The sequence below is a fragment of the Hemiscyllium ocellatum genome, chromosome 26 (assembly GCF_020745735.1).
Source record: "Hemiscyllium ocellatum isolate sHemOce1 chromosome 26, sHemOce1.pat.X.cur, whole genome shotgun sequence".
Taxonomy (NCBI): domain Eukaryota; kingdom Metazoa; phylum Chordata; class Chondrichthyes; order Orectolobiformes; family Hemiscylliidae; genus Hemiscyllium; species Hemiscyllium ocellatum.
Genome location: NC_083426.1, coordinates 27727257 through 27744860, shown reverse-complemented (window position 1 = coordinate 27744860; position 17604 = coordinate 27727257). Strand labels below are relative to the sequence as shown.

The following is a 17604-nucleotide window of genomic DNA, read 5'->3' as shown; positions in this document are numbered from 1 at the left end:
GTGTGAGAGCTCCAGAAAGAAACTATCACAGTTCTAATCTAAACGTTGAAGTCATAAGTGACTTAAAATGCCACATGTACAGATTGTGAGTATTGTACATGTGGCATTTTGGGAACTGTATCTTACATTTGTGTGGGTACTTAACAGAAGGTGTTTTGCTTCTTTCATTGTATAAAGGAGTGTTTTAGGATTAATGGGAATTATACCTTACTGTATGTTTTAAAATATTTGAATTTATAATTAGATGGTTTTAACTATTCTACTTTATCACAGTTTATTTTGTAATAAACTTCTATTTTATAGTTTAAGCAAAATCTGCAACATTGCATGTTTGTGTTTCAGCAAGAGACCACTTCATTAAAAGCAAAACAAAATCAAATCTATCAAACTGAAATTCTTTCTGGAATCTGACTTGTCTGGTAATAACATCAGTTGGAATCATAACAAAAGTAACTATCGAAGCACAGCCTGATTTCAATGAAAAAGGCCAATCCCTCAATGATGTTATAAATTATATTTGTTAGAACACATGTTTTAAGAAACACTGCATGTGAAAAAGCCTACACAACCCAAAATAAGCATGGTCATTTGATTAAATGTACATTAAGATCAAAAAGAAAACTTTTTGATTCAGAACAGGTTAAGTGATTTTTGTAAGATTGGTAAGATAACTGACAGGACACAGTAATAGAATCCCTCTTGGGGATCCTACAAATGTGAAATTAATGATGCCATCTTAATCCACCCTAAAACACTCGAGCTGCCAACTTCACCAAGTATGACAAATTTCGGGCACTCAGAATCCTTTTATTTCTTACATCTGAGTATTATTCCATTTTGCGTACATCTTGTTCACTTGCATTTTTATCAAACAGATAATGATGTGAATTTCAGGTTTTTTAAATTTTACAAAAAAATGAACAAAGTAGCATTTCATTACTTGTTGTTGGAATAGTATGTGAAATGTAATGGAAATGTGTCATCTTACGGTCAATTCAATAGACTGTTGGCTTAGTGAGCAAGAAAAATGGCAATATTTTCAAAGAGTCAACACAGGCCTGATTTGCCTTCTGTGGCATAATTCTATTTTAATGAAATTTTGACTAAGTATATTGGATGACAACATTTCAATATGTAGTGCTGAAAACTTTGCATTTATATATGCACTGGCGTAGAATCACATTTGTACAGAAGTAATATGCCAGCAGATTTCATTTACTGATGGTCAACCTACTCCTTGGTGTATTCCCTATTATTAACAGACATGAGCCAATAAAACCACTCAAAGAATCTGCTTCCCAGTGCTCTGTTCCCATACAGAATAGGAGCTCAACTACTACTGAAAATAAGAGAAGTACAGTGGAACTGAAGACACAATGAGTTACAATTAGAAAGTGTATTTTAGCCTCAAATGACATTCAATGAATAGAGTTTGAAAGAAAAAAGGTTTTTCTCTTTTTGAAAAAAAGTTAAAGTGAAAAATGGTGGGACTGAATCTTTTCACAGTGAAAAGTGGTATCCCATCATTCGCTGATGTTACGTCTAGATTAGAGTGGTGTTGGAAAAGCACAGCAGATCAGACAGCATCTGAGCTCCCTGCCATCATTCCTGATAATAGGCTTTAGCCTGAACCATCGATTCTCCTGCTCCTGGATGCTGCCTGACCTGCTGTGCTTTTCCAGCACCAATCTAATCTAGACTCTGATTTCCAGCATCTGCAGTCCTCACTTTTGCCTAGCTGATGTTACATCTAGCCTGATCCATTGTTTTTCACTGGGTAACACTACCAAAGTCTAATTTCTGCTCATCGGATCCTCATCCTATCAACCATATGGACAGGGTGACTAGCCAAGGTCTTTATCCCAGGGTAGTAGAGTCCAATATTAGAGTGCATTGGTTTAAGGTGAGAAAGGAAAGATTTAAAGTATCCTGAGTGGCAATGATTTCATGCAGAGGGTGGTGCATGTATGGAATGAGCTGCCAGAGGAGGTGATGGAGGCAGGTACAATTACAACATTTATAATTTATCAGGATGTGTACATGAATAAGAAGGATTTAGAGGGATACAGGCCAAATGCTGACCAGTTCAGTTTAGGATATCTGATCAGCGCGAACGACTTGGACCGAAGGGTTTGTTTCCGTGCTGTTGGATCATATGATTTCCAGAGAGAAACAGTTTGCAAATTATTGATTCTACATACTACCTTACCGACAAGCTGTTTTTTAAAGGTGGTTTATAGTTTACTGCAATTTTCTGAAAAATAAAGTAAATATTGTGGGACATACACTTAGTATTTCTCAAAAATCTAACCCTTTTCAAGATCAACTAGCATTCAAGACAATTGGATTTGCATGATTTCTCCTTATGCCTGTCTGTTCCTATGTGTACTTCATATTTGGCTGCAGTGAATCCGCACCTGAGAATATAAACTCACAACCTTTTTGACATCCTTCAAGTGAAGACAAATTGCCTCTCTGTTTCAGTTCCTAAGAGTAATCTATATTAATAGCAGGCAACCTTAAAGTGTATGGTGCATACATAAACTCTATTAGCAAGGTTAAATCCCCGAGTACACTGTGTCACTTTGATTTCTACAAAGCTGACTGAAAAATGTATTAATTTTTGGGTGGAATTGGGGTTGTTGGTTTGACAAAATATGCAAGTCTCTGACCGTGATATTTAAATGGAGGAAGTGGGGACGAGAGCTTGCGTTCTGGACCAAAGAGAGGTACTACTGATTTTAACAGTGGGACCTTATCATTTTTATTCTTCATTTCTTGCCTGATAGCCGACAGATTTGAGGGGTGCGCCACTTTCAGGTGAGAATGTCAGCAGTGGGAGGCAGCAACTTGAATCCTTGTGGTTGGTCCTGGAAAATTGAAGGCAATTCAGACACATTTGGGAGCTTGAAGAGTGGTGGTCAAGGAGGGAAGAAGAAATTATAGAGCTGAGGAGAGATACTGACTGCTCAGTTTGTGGAAACAGTTATCACAGCAGGGAAGCTTCTAATTATAGGAGGGGTGAGAGTGAAGGCAAAGAGACAGATTAGAGAGGGGAGGGATGGTATGGCACAGAGATTACAAAGGGAAGAGATCGCAGAGGAGACAAATAATGTAGGTGGTGATTGTTGAGAAATTGCGGGGATAGATAGGGAAATCATGTGCCCAGAGATTGTGGAAAGGGTGAAATCATGGGAGGTTTACTTGAGCAGTGAAGGGGGCATTTCTCCTCCTCTTCATAGGCTGTGGGTTGTGCTGGAAAAGACTCACTTACAACAATCAGTTCTATCCATTCTTTAACTGGCAAGACTCTGGATCCTGAAAAACCCAGGCTACAGCCAGAAATGGCAAATGGATTCCAAACTTTCATAACCAGAGCCCCAATTAAATAATATAATGGCAGTGCCACTTCCCCAAAGCAGTGACTTAGATGCCCTCAAACCTGAACTAGTTGAAGTGTAAGATTAAAATATACCAAATTAATGCAGATACTGGAAACCAGAAACACAAACAGAAATTGCTGGTAAATCTCAGCAGGTCTGTCAGCATCAGTGGAGAGAAAACAGAGTTAACATTTTGAGTCCAGTGACCCTTCTTCAGAACACTGTCCAATTCTGAAGGGTCACTGGACTTGAAATGTTAACTCTGCTTTCTGTCCCCAAATGGTGCTGGACCTATTGGGTTTCTCCAACGATTTCTGTTTATATCCAAGATCCGAGTCTCTTTCACATTATGAGAATGTTATCATTCCATTCACTGTCTGTCAATGCTGAAGGGAGTTGAAAGCTAACCTTTATTAATACATTATGTTAGCATCAATCCATATTGCAAAAAAGGCAGAGTTATATCCCACTAACCATTTCTTTTCTCTTATTAAGTTATTCCCCTACAAACTCCACAAAGACTAATCACATTATTCATTGAAATTAGGATTGGGGCAAAGCTTTCACCTTTAAAGCTTTCTGGTTAGTAATGGTTAGCAAAGTAATTTGTAACCTCAAATGCTTTGCTGGTGAGATGGAAGGATTGTGGTGACATTCTTACAAAATGACAGATGCCATTTTTCCTTCCCCTCCACCCACATATTACAGGATTTCATTCTTGTTCCTTCAGTGATTCAGGTGCTGTTGTTCCTATGACTACCTGATTGCCAATTCAGCAGGCTCACTTATGTTGGAAACGGAGCATTTTTAAAAAAAATCTAAAAAGGAAATAAATAGATGATAAACAAAAGAGTTAAAACTCTGATATTGCCAAGTACCTTTGGAGCAGAAAAGTGGGACTCCTGCCAGGATTATGCAGAGTATGTTCAGGGAGCTGCCAACTAATACTTCAGCAATCAGATAATTCAATGGAATATTCCTATATGCTCAAAAGCCATATGAAGCAAATTAAAAATCTTAATAAATACATATGTACAACAATCCTGACATTTGTCTTTACCCTTTCCCATGTTCAGATTCCCTAGAGTGTGGAAACAGGCCCTTTGGGCCAACAAGTCCACACCAACCCTCTGACTAATGCAGCTCACACTATGGGCAATTTAGCGTGGTCAATTCACTTGACCTGTACAGGTTTGGATTGTGGGAGGAAACCCATGCAAACACAGGGAGAACATGCAAACTCCACACAGACAGTCACCCAAGGCTGGAATTAAACCTGGGACCCTGGTACTGTGAAGCAGCTATACTAACCACTGTGCCACCCTAGTTTAGCTTGCTCATACAGCTCTGTCTCCTATTTCCTTCATTCCTTTCTGATTCTTGCCCATTGCCAGGTCCATTAGCTTTACATAATTAAAATTAATTGCTGCATACTTTGACATAAAGAATCATTTTCTAACATTAGTGCTTTAATTTTCATCCCAGCATTCTTATTCATCTCCTACTGAAAATTATGAATCCAGTGGTGTTTAGGACAACAGTGAGAATCCCAATATGCGTGAACAGTGGTGTTAATAGATTTTAAATCCATTGAATTTATTCTGAATCAAAGTGAATACATCCCAATTCATGTGCTTCACAAAGGTTGCATAAACATAAAGTTTGAGAACCAAAAAAAATTTCTCTCTTCCTTAAGAAAGGAATACTGAGTACGTCGTGGTGTCTTCAAGCCCCAGTCTGATCAGACTGTTTATATTAAGCACAGACTAGAAGTCAGCTGCAACTCAGCTGGTCACATTCTTACCTATAAACCACAAGGTTCTGAGTTTAGACAAACAGAAAATGGATTGTCCTTGGATGAATAGTGTGGGGAAGTGGAGTTGAGGCAGAAGAATAACACTGATTGTATTGAATGGAGGAGTGGATGAGAGGGACCTATGCTGACCTATTTCTTATTTTGATCCTCTGCATGATCAGAAAAGACTGGATATGTTCATGGAAAGCATGAACAAACTATACCTTTTCAGTCATGTTGGTGGAGACGTTACATGAACAGGGAGTATGGGCTAGCGGTAAAATTATAACATGGTGAAATAGCTGCACAGAAGCTGGTAGCCTGTCACCAAGTCATCCTTTATTTACACATGGTGAGTCTGTGACACTGGTCCAGCTCCCTGAGTGAACAGAAACTCTTAAACTCCTGTTTCCATGTATCAGCCAGAGCTCCCCATTGGACCAAATTAACAGCCTGAATCAGGGATCTCATATTCTGAGGTCCACCTTGCTGACCTTGTTACAATCACTACACATAGTCCCCTTTAATTCTTTGTCACTCACTCCCAGAATGTGCAGTTTATCATTTGGGTCATGGGAAGTATGCACCTCATTCTTACAAAACAGTTTTACAACCACATATTTTGTACAGTTTCTCAGCACTTTCCCCATCCAGGTATTTATTGAACTGTGATCGACTGAAGCCACAGAGAATCTTTCATGTTTTGACTATCCACATTTTTAAAAAAAAATCTGCTAAGTACAAAAGTGAGTTTCCCTGAGTTATTGTATTGGATAATATCAATGATATAGCAATGTATAATCAGAGAAATTTGAAACATCAAAGAAAGTTCCTTTGGCCCATCATGCAACTGAAAAACAGTTATCCAGTGTAATCACACTTCCCAACTCTTGGTCCAGTTTGTCAATTACACTTCTTCAAGGGCACATCCAACATACCCTTATGGAATGCAACTAGCATATCTACCTCTATCACACTTTCAGTAATGTATTCCAGACCAACATCATCCTTTGAGTGAAAAAAATTCTCAACCCCTTTCACACTTTTGTCAATGAATTTCAATCTGTTCGCCTTGGGTATATGCCACTCTGTGAAGCAAATAGGCCCTTTCAATTCATAAATTCGGGCTATTCAGAATGTTATCAACCTCAAGTAAATCTCCCTTCAATCTCCTCTATCCTGAACTCTATCTTATCTGATTTTTCTTCATGATTATAATTTTGGATTCCTGGCAGCTTCTTCCTAAATCTCACTGGTCTCACTAGCGAAATCTTATTTTTCTTCTAACATGAAAGGTACAAACCCTACCTGCAACCTAACTTCTGTTTAATGCAGCTTCAGCACAGCCTCCTTGCCCTTATATTGCATGTTTAACTAATAACGAAAAATATCTAGAATGCTTCCGAACTGCCATGTCCATCTGTCATGTTACCTCCAGAGATCTGTTCATCATATTACCTTTACTACTCTGTATTGTTCAATATCTTACTATTTAGTGACACTAAATAGTAAGGAAATTCACTCGCGATCACTTGAATAATCTTGGTTTTCAGTCTGGTGCAGGGGAAACTCAGTGAGACATGGTTGGTCACCACTACCATCACCCACCAAACTGATGATCTGATTATTAATGGTCAGAGCCAAGTGTAATTTGCAGGAGCAGGCTAATTCACTATTTCAGGCAAATGCCAAGCACACAGAATATCTTGAATAAATAGCTTACATCTAGGGAGAGGGTACCAATGTACCACTGCATGATTTTTAGATTAGATTAGATTACTTTCAGTGTGGAAACAGGCCCTTTGGCCCAACACTCCACACCGACCGTCGAAGATCAACCCAGCCTGACCCATTCCCCTACATTTATCCCTTCGCCTAACACTACAGGCAATTTAGCATGACCAATTCACATTTTTGGACTGTGCGGGAAACCGGAGCACCTGAAGGAAATTTGTGTTGCAGACATTTCGTCCTCAGTCTAGGTGACATCCTCAGTGCTTGGGAGCCTCCTCTGAAGTGCTTCTGGGATGTTTCTTCCGGCATTTATAGTAATTTGTACCTGCCGCTTCCGGTTGTCAGTTCCAGCTGTCCACTGCAGTGGCCGGTATATTGGGTCCAGGTCGATATGCTTATTGATTGGGACTGAATGCCATGCCTCTAGGAATTTCCTGGCTGTTCTCTGTTGGCTTGTCCTGTAATAGTAGTGTTGTCCCAGTCGAACTCATGTTGCTTGTCATCTGAGTGTGTGGTTACTAAGGATAGCTGGTCATGTCGTTTCATGGCTAGTTGGTGTTCATAGATGCGGACCATTAGCTGTCTTCCTGTTTGTCCTATCTAGTTTTTTGTGCAGCCCTTGCGTGGGATTTTGTACACTACATTGGTTTTGCTCATGCTGGGTGTCAGGTCCTTCGTCCTGGTGAGTTGTTGTCTGAGAGTGGCTGTTGGTTTGTGTGCTGTTATGAGTCCTAGTGGTCGCAGTAGTCTGGCTGTCAGTTCAGAAATGCTTTTGATGTATGGTAGTGTGGCTAGTCCTTTGGGTTGTGGCATATCCTCGTTCCATTGTCTTTCCCTTCGGCATCTGTTGATGAAATTGCGGGGGTATCCGATTTTGGCGAATACATTGTATAGGTGTTCTTCTTCCTCTTTTTGCAGTTCTGGTGTACTGCAGTGTGTTGTGGCCCTTTTGAACAGTGTCTTGATGCAACTTCTTTTGTGTGTGTTGGGGTGGTTGCTTTTGTAGTTCAGGACTTGGTCTGTGTGTGTGGCTTTCCTGTATACCTTTGTGGTGAATTCTCAGTTCGGTGTTCTCTAGGAATGGGAGTTGGTTGTCCTTTTCTTCCTCTCTCGTGAATCGAATTCCTGTGAGTGTGGTGTTGATGATCCAGTGTGTGTTCTCTATTTCTATGTTTTTAATGATTACAAAAGTATCATCTACATATCTGACCCAGAGTTTGGGTTGAATTTGCGGTAAGACTGTTTGTTCTAACCTTTGCATTACCGCTTCTGCTATGAGTCCAGAGGTGGGTGAGCCCATGGGTGTGCCGTTGATTTGTTCATATATTTGGTTGTTGAATGTGAAGTGTGTTGTGAGGCACAGATACAGTAGTTTTTTTCTTTTATCGTAAATCATCAACCTTAACTGAGCCCCTACCACCTTGTTGGAGAAAGTGAGGACTGCAGATGCTGGAGATCAGAGCTGAAAATGTGTTGCTGGAAAAGCACAGCAGGTCAGGCAGCATCCAAGGAGCAGGAGAATCGATGCTTTGGGCATAAGCCCTTCTTCAGCTTATGCCCGAATCGTCGATTCTCCTGCTCTCCTGAAGAAGGGCTTATGCCCGGAATGTCAATTCTCCTGCTTCCCTGAAGAAGGGCTCATGCCTGAAATATTGATTCTCCTGCTCCTTGGATGCTGCCTGACCTGCTGCGCTTTTCCAGCAACACATTTTCAGCCCACCACCTTGTTGTTTGTATTCACTGATTTTTTTTCTGTTTTGTCTTTAGACACAAGAGCACTGAATCCTGAAGTACAGTGATTTGATTCAGTTTCTTTTTCTTACCATATGAAATAAAATTTGGGCAAGTTTGCTGTTTTCAATTCCATTTTCTTTACTTGCTATAGCAATGGTAACATTTAGGGTATGTTTAATATAACAAAATAAGTAGCGACAAATAGTGCTAATCTTGTGATTTATTATTACTTTCTCTTTCTTTGAATATTGAGAAGGTTTTTTCACCTTCACCAAATGTGTTGATGGCACTTCATTACTCTGCATGTCAACATTTGTAGCAGTATATTGACAAATTGATGATTTCTCTGTTGGCATTGAGCATTTTTTTTTCTAACAAATGAGCACCTTGTAGCCAGATATTAAACATTTTGATATTTGTAGTGGTTTAGAGACTCATTCTTTGCTTATCACATGTTCAAGGATAATTATCACAGGTACATTTGAAATTCACTAACTTTTTCTGGACCACTGTCAACTTACATTCTCAGAAATTGTACTATTGAAAGCTGTGTCTTCCCAACATTTAGTTAATGGCTTACTAATTGCGAGAGAACAAGTTTTCTTCATATTTGTGTCATTATTCAAAGAAAAACAGAGGAGTTGTGCTTGGTATCCTGACAACTTTTTATCCCTCAATATTGCTAAAACACAATGTTGTAATTGTCTCTTTGGAGGACTGCTGTATTTTCTAAATCACAGCAATGCTTACCCTTCGAAAGAGCATCGGACTTCCTGAGATTGAGAAACAGGCTTTGGAAACACAAGTTAATTTTCCTTTCTTGCTTAATTCAGTGTTACACACTGCTTCAGACTCAGCTTTATTGATTCCTCCCCCACACCCCCATCCCTCCCTTTCAGGGTGTTATTTTCTTCTCCTCACTCAGGGAAATGTATTATTCAAATATAATAACATTGTCATTCACTTCAGGTCTTTCTTTTCATGAGCAGTCAACAAAATAATGCTCATAAAATGAGGATTGATATCTATTAATCCATTTGCCAGTGAAATATGCGAGAACTTTACTTTCAGGTTAATTACCACTTCATAGGGTATCATAAATCATACTTTATATTACATCATGAATATTTGCATATAAAAATATATTGACATGTTAAATATATTAAAAAGTTTAATACCTATGGTTTATAACTTCCTTTTTTATGTGGATTTTCACTGTGACTGTGAAATTTAGATATGGTAATTTTGTTAAATATGACATTTGTAGTTGAGCAGCAATGAAAGGTCCATGCGAAGATCTATAGTGAACCTAAACCTTGCTTAAGTTGCCTGCATATGATTCCTTCTTTACAGTACAATTGTTCTGAATTATTTCAGTTCAATATGATCTACTGCATTCCATTATTGCTGTTGTTGACTAAATTATCTTTCTACAATTACAATCATAAAGCCCCTTGTGGTACCAGAGGTCTGAGTTCAGGCCCTACTTATCTTAGATGTGTGTAATAACAGGTCCAAATAGGTTAATACAACAGCAATAGTAAGACATGAGGCTAGTCCATGAAAGCATCTTACATCAAATATAAGTGCAATCAATTCCCACTCTAGAGAGCTGAGCAAATAATCTCGGCTGAACCTGGTTTATTTTCTTTGTCTGAAGGAGTACAACACTGTCAAGGATAAGACATTTAAAAAAAAAGGTCCTTTCTGCTTTCTCAAATGAATGAAAAAATTCTCAAAGAAATGATCCTGTGTCATTTTTCAAAGAACAGAAGAGTCCTGCTTGGTATCTTGACAAATTTTTGTCCGTCAATCAATGCTACTAAAACAAAATTTTGAAATTGTCTCAGATTTTGGAGGCCTGCTGTGTTTTCTAAACCACAACAATGCTTAAACCTCAGAAAACACTTCATTGGCTGAGAAGAGCTTTGGGACATCCTTTAATTGAGAAACAGGCTATAGAAATTCAAGTTATTTTTTTTCTTTCTTGCTTAATTCGGTGTTACACACCGTTTCAGAGTCAGCTTTATTGATTCCCCACCCCCCCACTTAAGGATATTATTTTCTTCTCTTCACGCAGGGGAATGTATTATTCAAATATAATATAACATTGTAATTCATTTCAGGTCTTTCTTTTCATGAGCAGTCAACAAAATAATGCTCATAAAATGAGGATTGATATCTATTAATCCATTTGCAAGTGAAATATGTGAGAACTTTACTTTCAGGTTAATTACCTCTTCATAGGATATCATAAATCATGCTTTACATTACATCATGAATGTTTGCACATAAAAATATATTGAAGTGATAAATATATTAAATCCTGTACACATGATTTTTTTACGCTGAATATTTTACTTTCAATTCATGCTTCCCACTCTCACTGTGACTGTGAAATTAAGATATGCTAATTTTGTTAAATATGGCATTACAATTAATAGTCTTCTGCAAAGAATCACCTTTTCCCAGTATCTCATCATTACATCTGGTATCCCTGAAGAACCTGTCCTTGGCTATCCACTAATCTTCACCTTCAGCAACTTCATCAGAAAATATTATGTCAGTTCCCACACTTGAACTGATGACATCCAGCTGTACCTCACTACCACATCTTGACACCATCACTGCTTCAAAATTAATAGACTAATTCTCTGAAATCCCATATCGAATAAGGAGAATCTTCACCTTATCTAGGACAGAAGTCTTCATTTTTGAAGCCTATCAGAAATCTGTTCCATCATCATTGGCTCCATTCCTCTCCAAGATATTCTGCCTGAGGCTGAGGCTGAGGCAGGCTGTTAGGAACCATGATGTCACACTTGAGGTAAATTCTAACCGTGTACCTTTGTCATCACTGAAAGTTGAGAAATCCCTGATGAAGGGCTTATGCCCAAAACGTCGATTCTTCTGCTCCTCAGATGCTGCCTGACCCAATGTGCTTTTCCAGTACCCTTTTTGACTCTGATCTCCAGCATCTGCAGTTCTCACATCCTCCCATCACTAAAAGTGTCTATTTTTACTTCATTCTTCAGCTCATTTTCTCTTGAAATCTCATCCACAACTTTATTATGTTTGCAGTTGACTATTCCAACACAGTCCTGGCTGGCCTCCCAATTCTACTGTCTGAAAATTCTGCTGCTTTTGTCTTACGCTAAGTCACATTTACCTATCACTCATGTTCACTGATCTGTATTAGCTCCAGCTTAAACAAAACCTTAATCCATTTCTAGTTTTCAAATCCTTTAATTGCCTGGCACTCCTTATCACTGTACTCTTCTCCATCCCTTATAACCCTCTGAGATATCTCCATTCCTTCAATAATGGTCTCTGCAGCCACTTAATTTTAATCACCCTATCACTGCAAGCATTGCCTTCAGCTGCCAAGAATCTAAGCTCTGCAATTCCCTCCCTAAACCTACTTACTTCTCTTTTCCCGTCTAAAATGCTCTTTAAAATCTGCCTCTTTATCTAACAAAATTTAGCATTGAGCTACGAGGATATATCAGGGCAGATTAGTGGATAATGTTTTTATGACGTACCTTGAGATTTTCTACAATGTGAACTGTGCTATTTGAATGCAATTTTATTGCACAGCTTTTGAAGGTACATGAAGATTAAAAAAAATCTTATATTTCTGCACATGTAAAAATCTATTTCTGCAAAATAAAATCATGTAAAACCACATTTGTGATACAAAGATTCAGAATGGCCTACCGTTATTGTCTTTATTCGACCACCTGGTTGTGTACAGGTCCAGCCTGACTTGTTCATTAATAAGCCACAGATTTCTCCTTCTGAACAGGGGATCATTTCACACCACTGCTTGCTCTTTACAACTCGTACTGTAAACAAAAGAGAGAATAATCAGACTTAACTGCAAAATTAATCAGAGGGTTATGAGGGATGGAAAAGAAACACTCATAATAAATGCAAGAAGGAGATTGTACTGTATAGTAGCTTAGATAATGGTAAATGCTCATCTGATTTATCCACATACATGTGTCTCGGATACCATTCCAGCAAAAAGCCACACTATCACACTTGTTAAGACTCTGAAAACCCTGCTTGGGTTCAAACCAGGCTAAACTGGTGAAAGCCTTCTCTCTTTGTTGCTTGTCTGTGTCCCAGATAAAATGTATTTGGGCACTGTAATCCAATCCTACTGGATGGGGGCACACGGTAAAAAATCTGCAAATAATTTGTCATTGAATTGACAGTCTTGTTGGTTGGTTAAAAGATGGCAATTGAGTAAAGTAGGCAAAGAAAAAGTGATGCAGTACAGAACGCTCTTCAGAGATTGGCATTAAGGACGATGATTAGGCCAAAATGGATAAAAAAATTACTCTGCACTGAGCTGAGATATGATGAACTAAAAGGGCAGCACGGTGGCTCAGTGATTAGCATTGCTGTCTCACAGCGCTAGGGACCCCAGTTTGATTCCAGCCTCGGGTGACTGTCTGGACTTTGTACATTCTCCCCGTGTCTGCGTGGGTTTCCTCCAGGTGCTCCAGTTTCCTCCCACAGTTCAAAGTCGTGCAGGTTAGGTGAACTGGCCAAGCTAAATTGCCCATAGTGTACAGACATGTGCAGGTTAGGTGCATTAGCCAGGGGAAATGTACGGTAATGGGTTTGGATAGGATTCGCTTTGGAGGGTCAGTGTGGATTTGTTGGGCCGAAGGGCCTGTTTCCACACTGTAGTAATCCTAATTCTAAAGGTGCTTGATTCAGAGACTGGATGGCAAATAAGACATGATTATTTCAGCAACAACGATGCACTTCAAACTTTATACAATATAAATTTTCTTATTGTGAAATTATAAGAAGATACAAGTTAGACTGCTCCTAGCAAATTTTAAATTAATTCCTTGCAACATTCTTCACTCTAATCATGTGATGTTGACTCCATTTGAACTTCATCGCAAAGTGTCTGTCCAACTCACCAGCAACACAAAAATAATCACAGGGTGCAAAATTCCAAACAGAAACTAAGAAGAAGACAAATCTATTCCATTAAAAAAATATTTCATGTAATGAGGAAGTCAGACTGAAAACTAAGTTATTAAAAGGTGCTGAATTTCATCCCGTTGCCAGAAAAAGACCAGGGAGAGGGAGCCTGCTTAAGGGAGAATTGGTTCAGCCACAGCCATTGTGGTTCAGGACACTACTGGCCAAAAGAGCAATCTCCAGCACTTTGTGACAGAAGCATATGGTATTGGAGCAGGATTTAACGTTTTTTGAGTGTCTCACTGAGTGCTCAGCTGGCAGACCCTGATCAAGGTGGTCGGGAGTTGCACTGAGTTGGAGTTGCTATTCAGGAGGTGGGGGCTGGGTGGAAGAGTGAGGACAACCCGGATGGGGAGAATCCAAAAATCCTACTTCATTAGAAAGCAGGATGAGACTCTTCATTGCATGTGAATTGCCCACTTAAGGGTCTCAAACAATCTACTGGTGAGCAGGCCATGTAAAATAAGCTCCAAAATGGGCATTACCATGTGCGAGAATGATGCAGGCAGACAACCCACTGGTGTTAATGAGCCCCTCCATCTCTAAATCCATCCATGAGCAAGCATTAAGTCCAACTCTGTGATGCATAGCTAGCAATTTGAGATTTGCTGTCAGCATCTGGCGGAGTTAATGGTTAAGACCCTGTACCAACTTATTTGGCACAAGTCTAGCTTCATACATACTTATGCTCTCTTTTACAAAAAGAAAATTGCAGCATATCTTTAAGTGTGCTAAGGCACCAAAGATAAGTAGCATATTCGCATTTGCCTGCGCCACCACTGTACTCCTACTTGGAGTATTCAGACTGGTTCAGGTTCTAGGCAGGGATACGTATTCCAGGAGTATAACCTGCCTTGTTCTGTATGTAGTGTGATGATGCTGCACCTTTAACAAGGTTGTGTTGTCCTTTTTTTTTGCCCCAGAGAGATCGTAAAAGACACAAATTCTGAAAAGTCTAAGTTTGATGGGATTTAGGGCTAGTTTAATTATAACTAACAGATATAACTAACAGGGACAACACATCTATCCTGGGACAGGCTAAGCAAAGACATGCCAGAGAATTCCTAGAGGCCTGGCACTCCAACCCAACACCATAAACAAGTACATAGATCTAGATGCCATCTATCAACCCCTCAGAAAATGAACTGGAAATGACATCACCACAAACCCCAGGAACCCCATCCAGGAGAAAGATATAAATAGAAAGCAGGAGATGACAGTTTCGCTTCACTTGGAGGTCGCCACTGATGATGTTACCTAGATAGGTAATGAAACGTCTAGATATCAAACCTACAGCTCTGTGAGCAAACCTACACCCTAAACTCCATAACTAACAGATATTGCCTCTGGAAGGAGGCTTTCAAGATTAAAAAAATACATTCGTACAATGAAAGGGAAGTGACCAGTTCTCCCAGCCGGGCTATCAAGGTAGCTGCCCTCAATCTTCAAAACTGTGCCAAGTATCTATTACATTTACCTAAGAGGACAAGCTCAATTAAACATTGTGGGTAAAAGACAGCAACTCTGGAGCATTTCTGCAGTACTGCACTGGAGTGTCAGTCTTGATTATGTATTCAAGTTTCTGGAATGAAAACATTAAATGTAAGAGTCAAACCATTCTTTTTATTATTAACCCTGAAGAGATACATTCACAGAAATGCTTGATGACTGGTTGTAGGAAGTCACATGACACAATATTCAGAAATACATCAAAGCAGAACTGGTTGATCCTTCTGCAGCTGATGGCGATCTGAGCAGTATGGCAGTACAATACGTCAGACTCAATGGTGAAAGCTGGACTGCAGAAATGATGCCAATTTCAGAGATAGAGAGATTTGTCATCGACTTTCTTGATCTACTAGCCACCAAGTAGAAAGGTGAATGAAGTGAATGGGGATTGAATGTATGCCTTTAAATAAGATTAGAGTAATCACTGAGAAGAGCATACTGGTGCACCAAATGATTTGTTCTTCAGTAACACAGGTATTTAAGTAATCCAAGCAGAAAAGTTGTTGCCAATGTTATCTTTATAGCAAAAGAATTTAAGCAAATTCTAGTTCATTACTTCTGAAGATTGTTAGGCTGAGAAATGTTTATAAAACTATTAATATTATTACTCTTCACTAATGCAATTGTGGATTCAGAATTTTATTATAAAAAGCTGCAAAATTAAATTTCATATAATTACAAAAGAATTGTATTATGAATAAATGACTTTCCAATATAATATAATGGGCTCATTTTAAAAGGTGGGATGTGTCAGGAACTCAACGCCTAGATAATTTCGTCGTCTTCTCCTCTTAAGATGCACATCAGATTTGCAACATAACATTTCTTCACATAATTACAATGGTGTCTATGCTTTGACACCAAAGGAAGCTGGTTAAATTGGTACTTACTTAAAATAATTAAGAAGTCTTGCCTAAAATCAAGATTTTGCCAAGAATTAGATTTTCAAATCACTTACCACTCCACGTTACTATTTGCAAATGCATTTTATCTTGATATATGTCCAAGTGTCAGTCTAGCCTGCATCAATCAACATGCAAAATTGTACATACTGAAAATCTCAGGACAAAAGTGATTAGCTGATAATTGACCCATAACTCTTACTGATTTGTCCCTTTCTGTTGAACACAGATACATAGATAGATTTTCTTTGAAAAGCAACTTCAAATCCAATAACTTTCCACCAAAATTATTCGAGCCCTTTGTATTCTGGTGATCATATGTTTACGCTTGTAAACTTGACTTTATATGCTGTGATGTCCTTGCTTTAAGTGAAGAACATTTTTTTGCTCTTTATGTGTAGTTTTTGATTAAAATTGGTTGTGTACAGAACAAACCACTGGAGAACATTATTGAATGTTCTGACCTTGAAATGAAAACTGCTTTTTATAAACACAATGACAAAGTGATAAAAAAAAATGGTTGTGTGTGTATGTGTGCACTGATTTCTGTGTAGGTTAGAGTCAAACCAAAACACTGAAGCAGAACATTTAATTCACTTAGCACCACTTCTAGCAGCACTACACAGACTATGTTGATCCCCCATGGCCAGATAGTGCAATAGGCCACATCCTGGGTGGCCAATCTGGCTTTCCTCATTGATAAATGTTGTGCAGGCTGTGTAGACAGTGGCTTGTGGTGTTTCTTGGGGAATCAAAAACGTCTGTGTCACACCATTTGAAGCAGTGATGTGAACAGCTCTTTGACCCTGAGAGATTAACTGTGAAAACAGCTTTTAAAAAATCAATTAATTCCTTGCTGAAATTTAAATTTACACAGAATGTACAGCATAGAAACAGGTCTTCCAGCCCAATGTGTCCATATCATTGTTTATACTCCACATGAGCTTCAAGGATCGTAGTTTCTAGCTTAAGAAAGATATTAATTTATAATACACATCTTTTCACTTGGTAACTATTACATCACATAAAATATTGACCTCAGCTATACGTGGTTTGGTGTGATTATTGTATCTGACATCATGTTTAGATTAAAGAGGGGTGTTCAAAATGAACATCACATCAGAGAAACACTGCAAAGTTAATGGACAAGCAAATTCATTGCTAAATGCTCTGTGTAAGCATTTTTCTTTGGTTGCTTTGGTCATTGCATTTTCACTTTCTCACCTTTTGAAAATATTGATGTTTTGCTGATACAGATATCCCCATGTGCCAATGGGCTGAGGAGTGGCAGATGGAGTTTAATTTAGATAAATGTGAGGTACTGTATTTTGGAATGGCAAATCAAGGCAGTACGTAAACAATTAATAGTAAGATTCTGGGAATGTTCCTGAACAAAGAGACCATGGAGCGCAGGTTCATAGTTTCTCGAAAGTTGAGTTGCAGGAAGATAGGATAATTAAAATAGCATTTGGTATTCTTGACTGTATTAGTCAGTGCATTGAGTATAGGAGTCAGGAGATCATCTTGTGGCTGTACGGAA

At 38.7% G+C, this 17604-nt stretch overlaps 1 protein-coding gene across 4 annotated transcripts in view; it reads right to left on the bottom strand.

Moving 5' to 3' along the window:
* Positions 1-17604, bottom strand: part of LOC132828189 (chemokine-like protein TAFA-5) — a 334410-nt gene that overhangs the window by 148564 nt on the left and 168242 nt on the right. For all 4 annotated transcript variants that reach the window (XM_060845130.1, XM_060845127.1, XM_060845129.1 and 1 more), the window contains exon 3: positions 12364-12491. In XM_060845130.1, coding sequence (XP_060701113.1) covers positions 12364-12491 — 128 coding nt within the window. The remainder of the gene's footprint in view (positions 1-12363; positions 12492-17604) is intronic.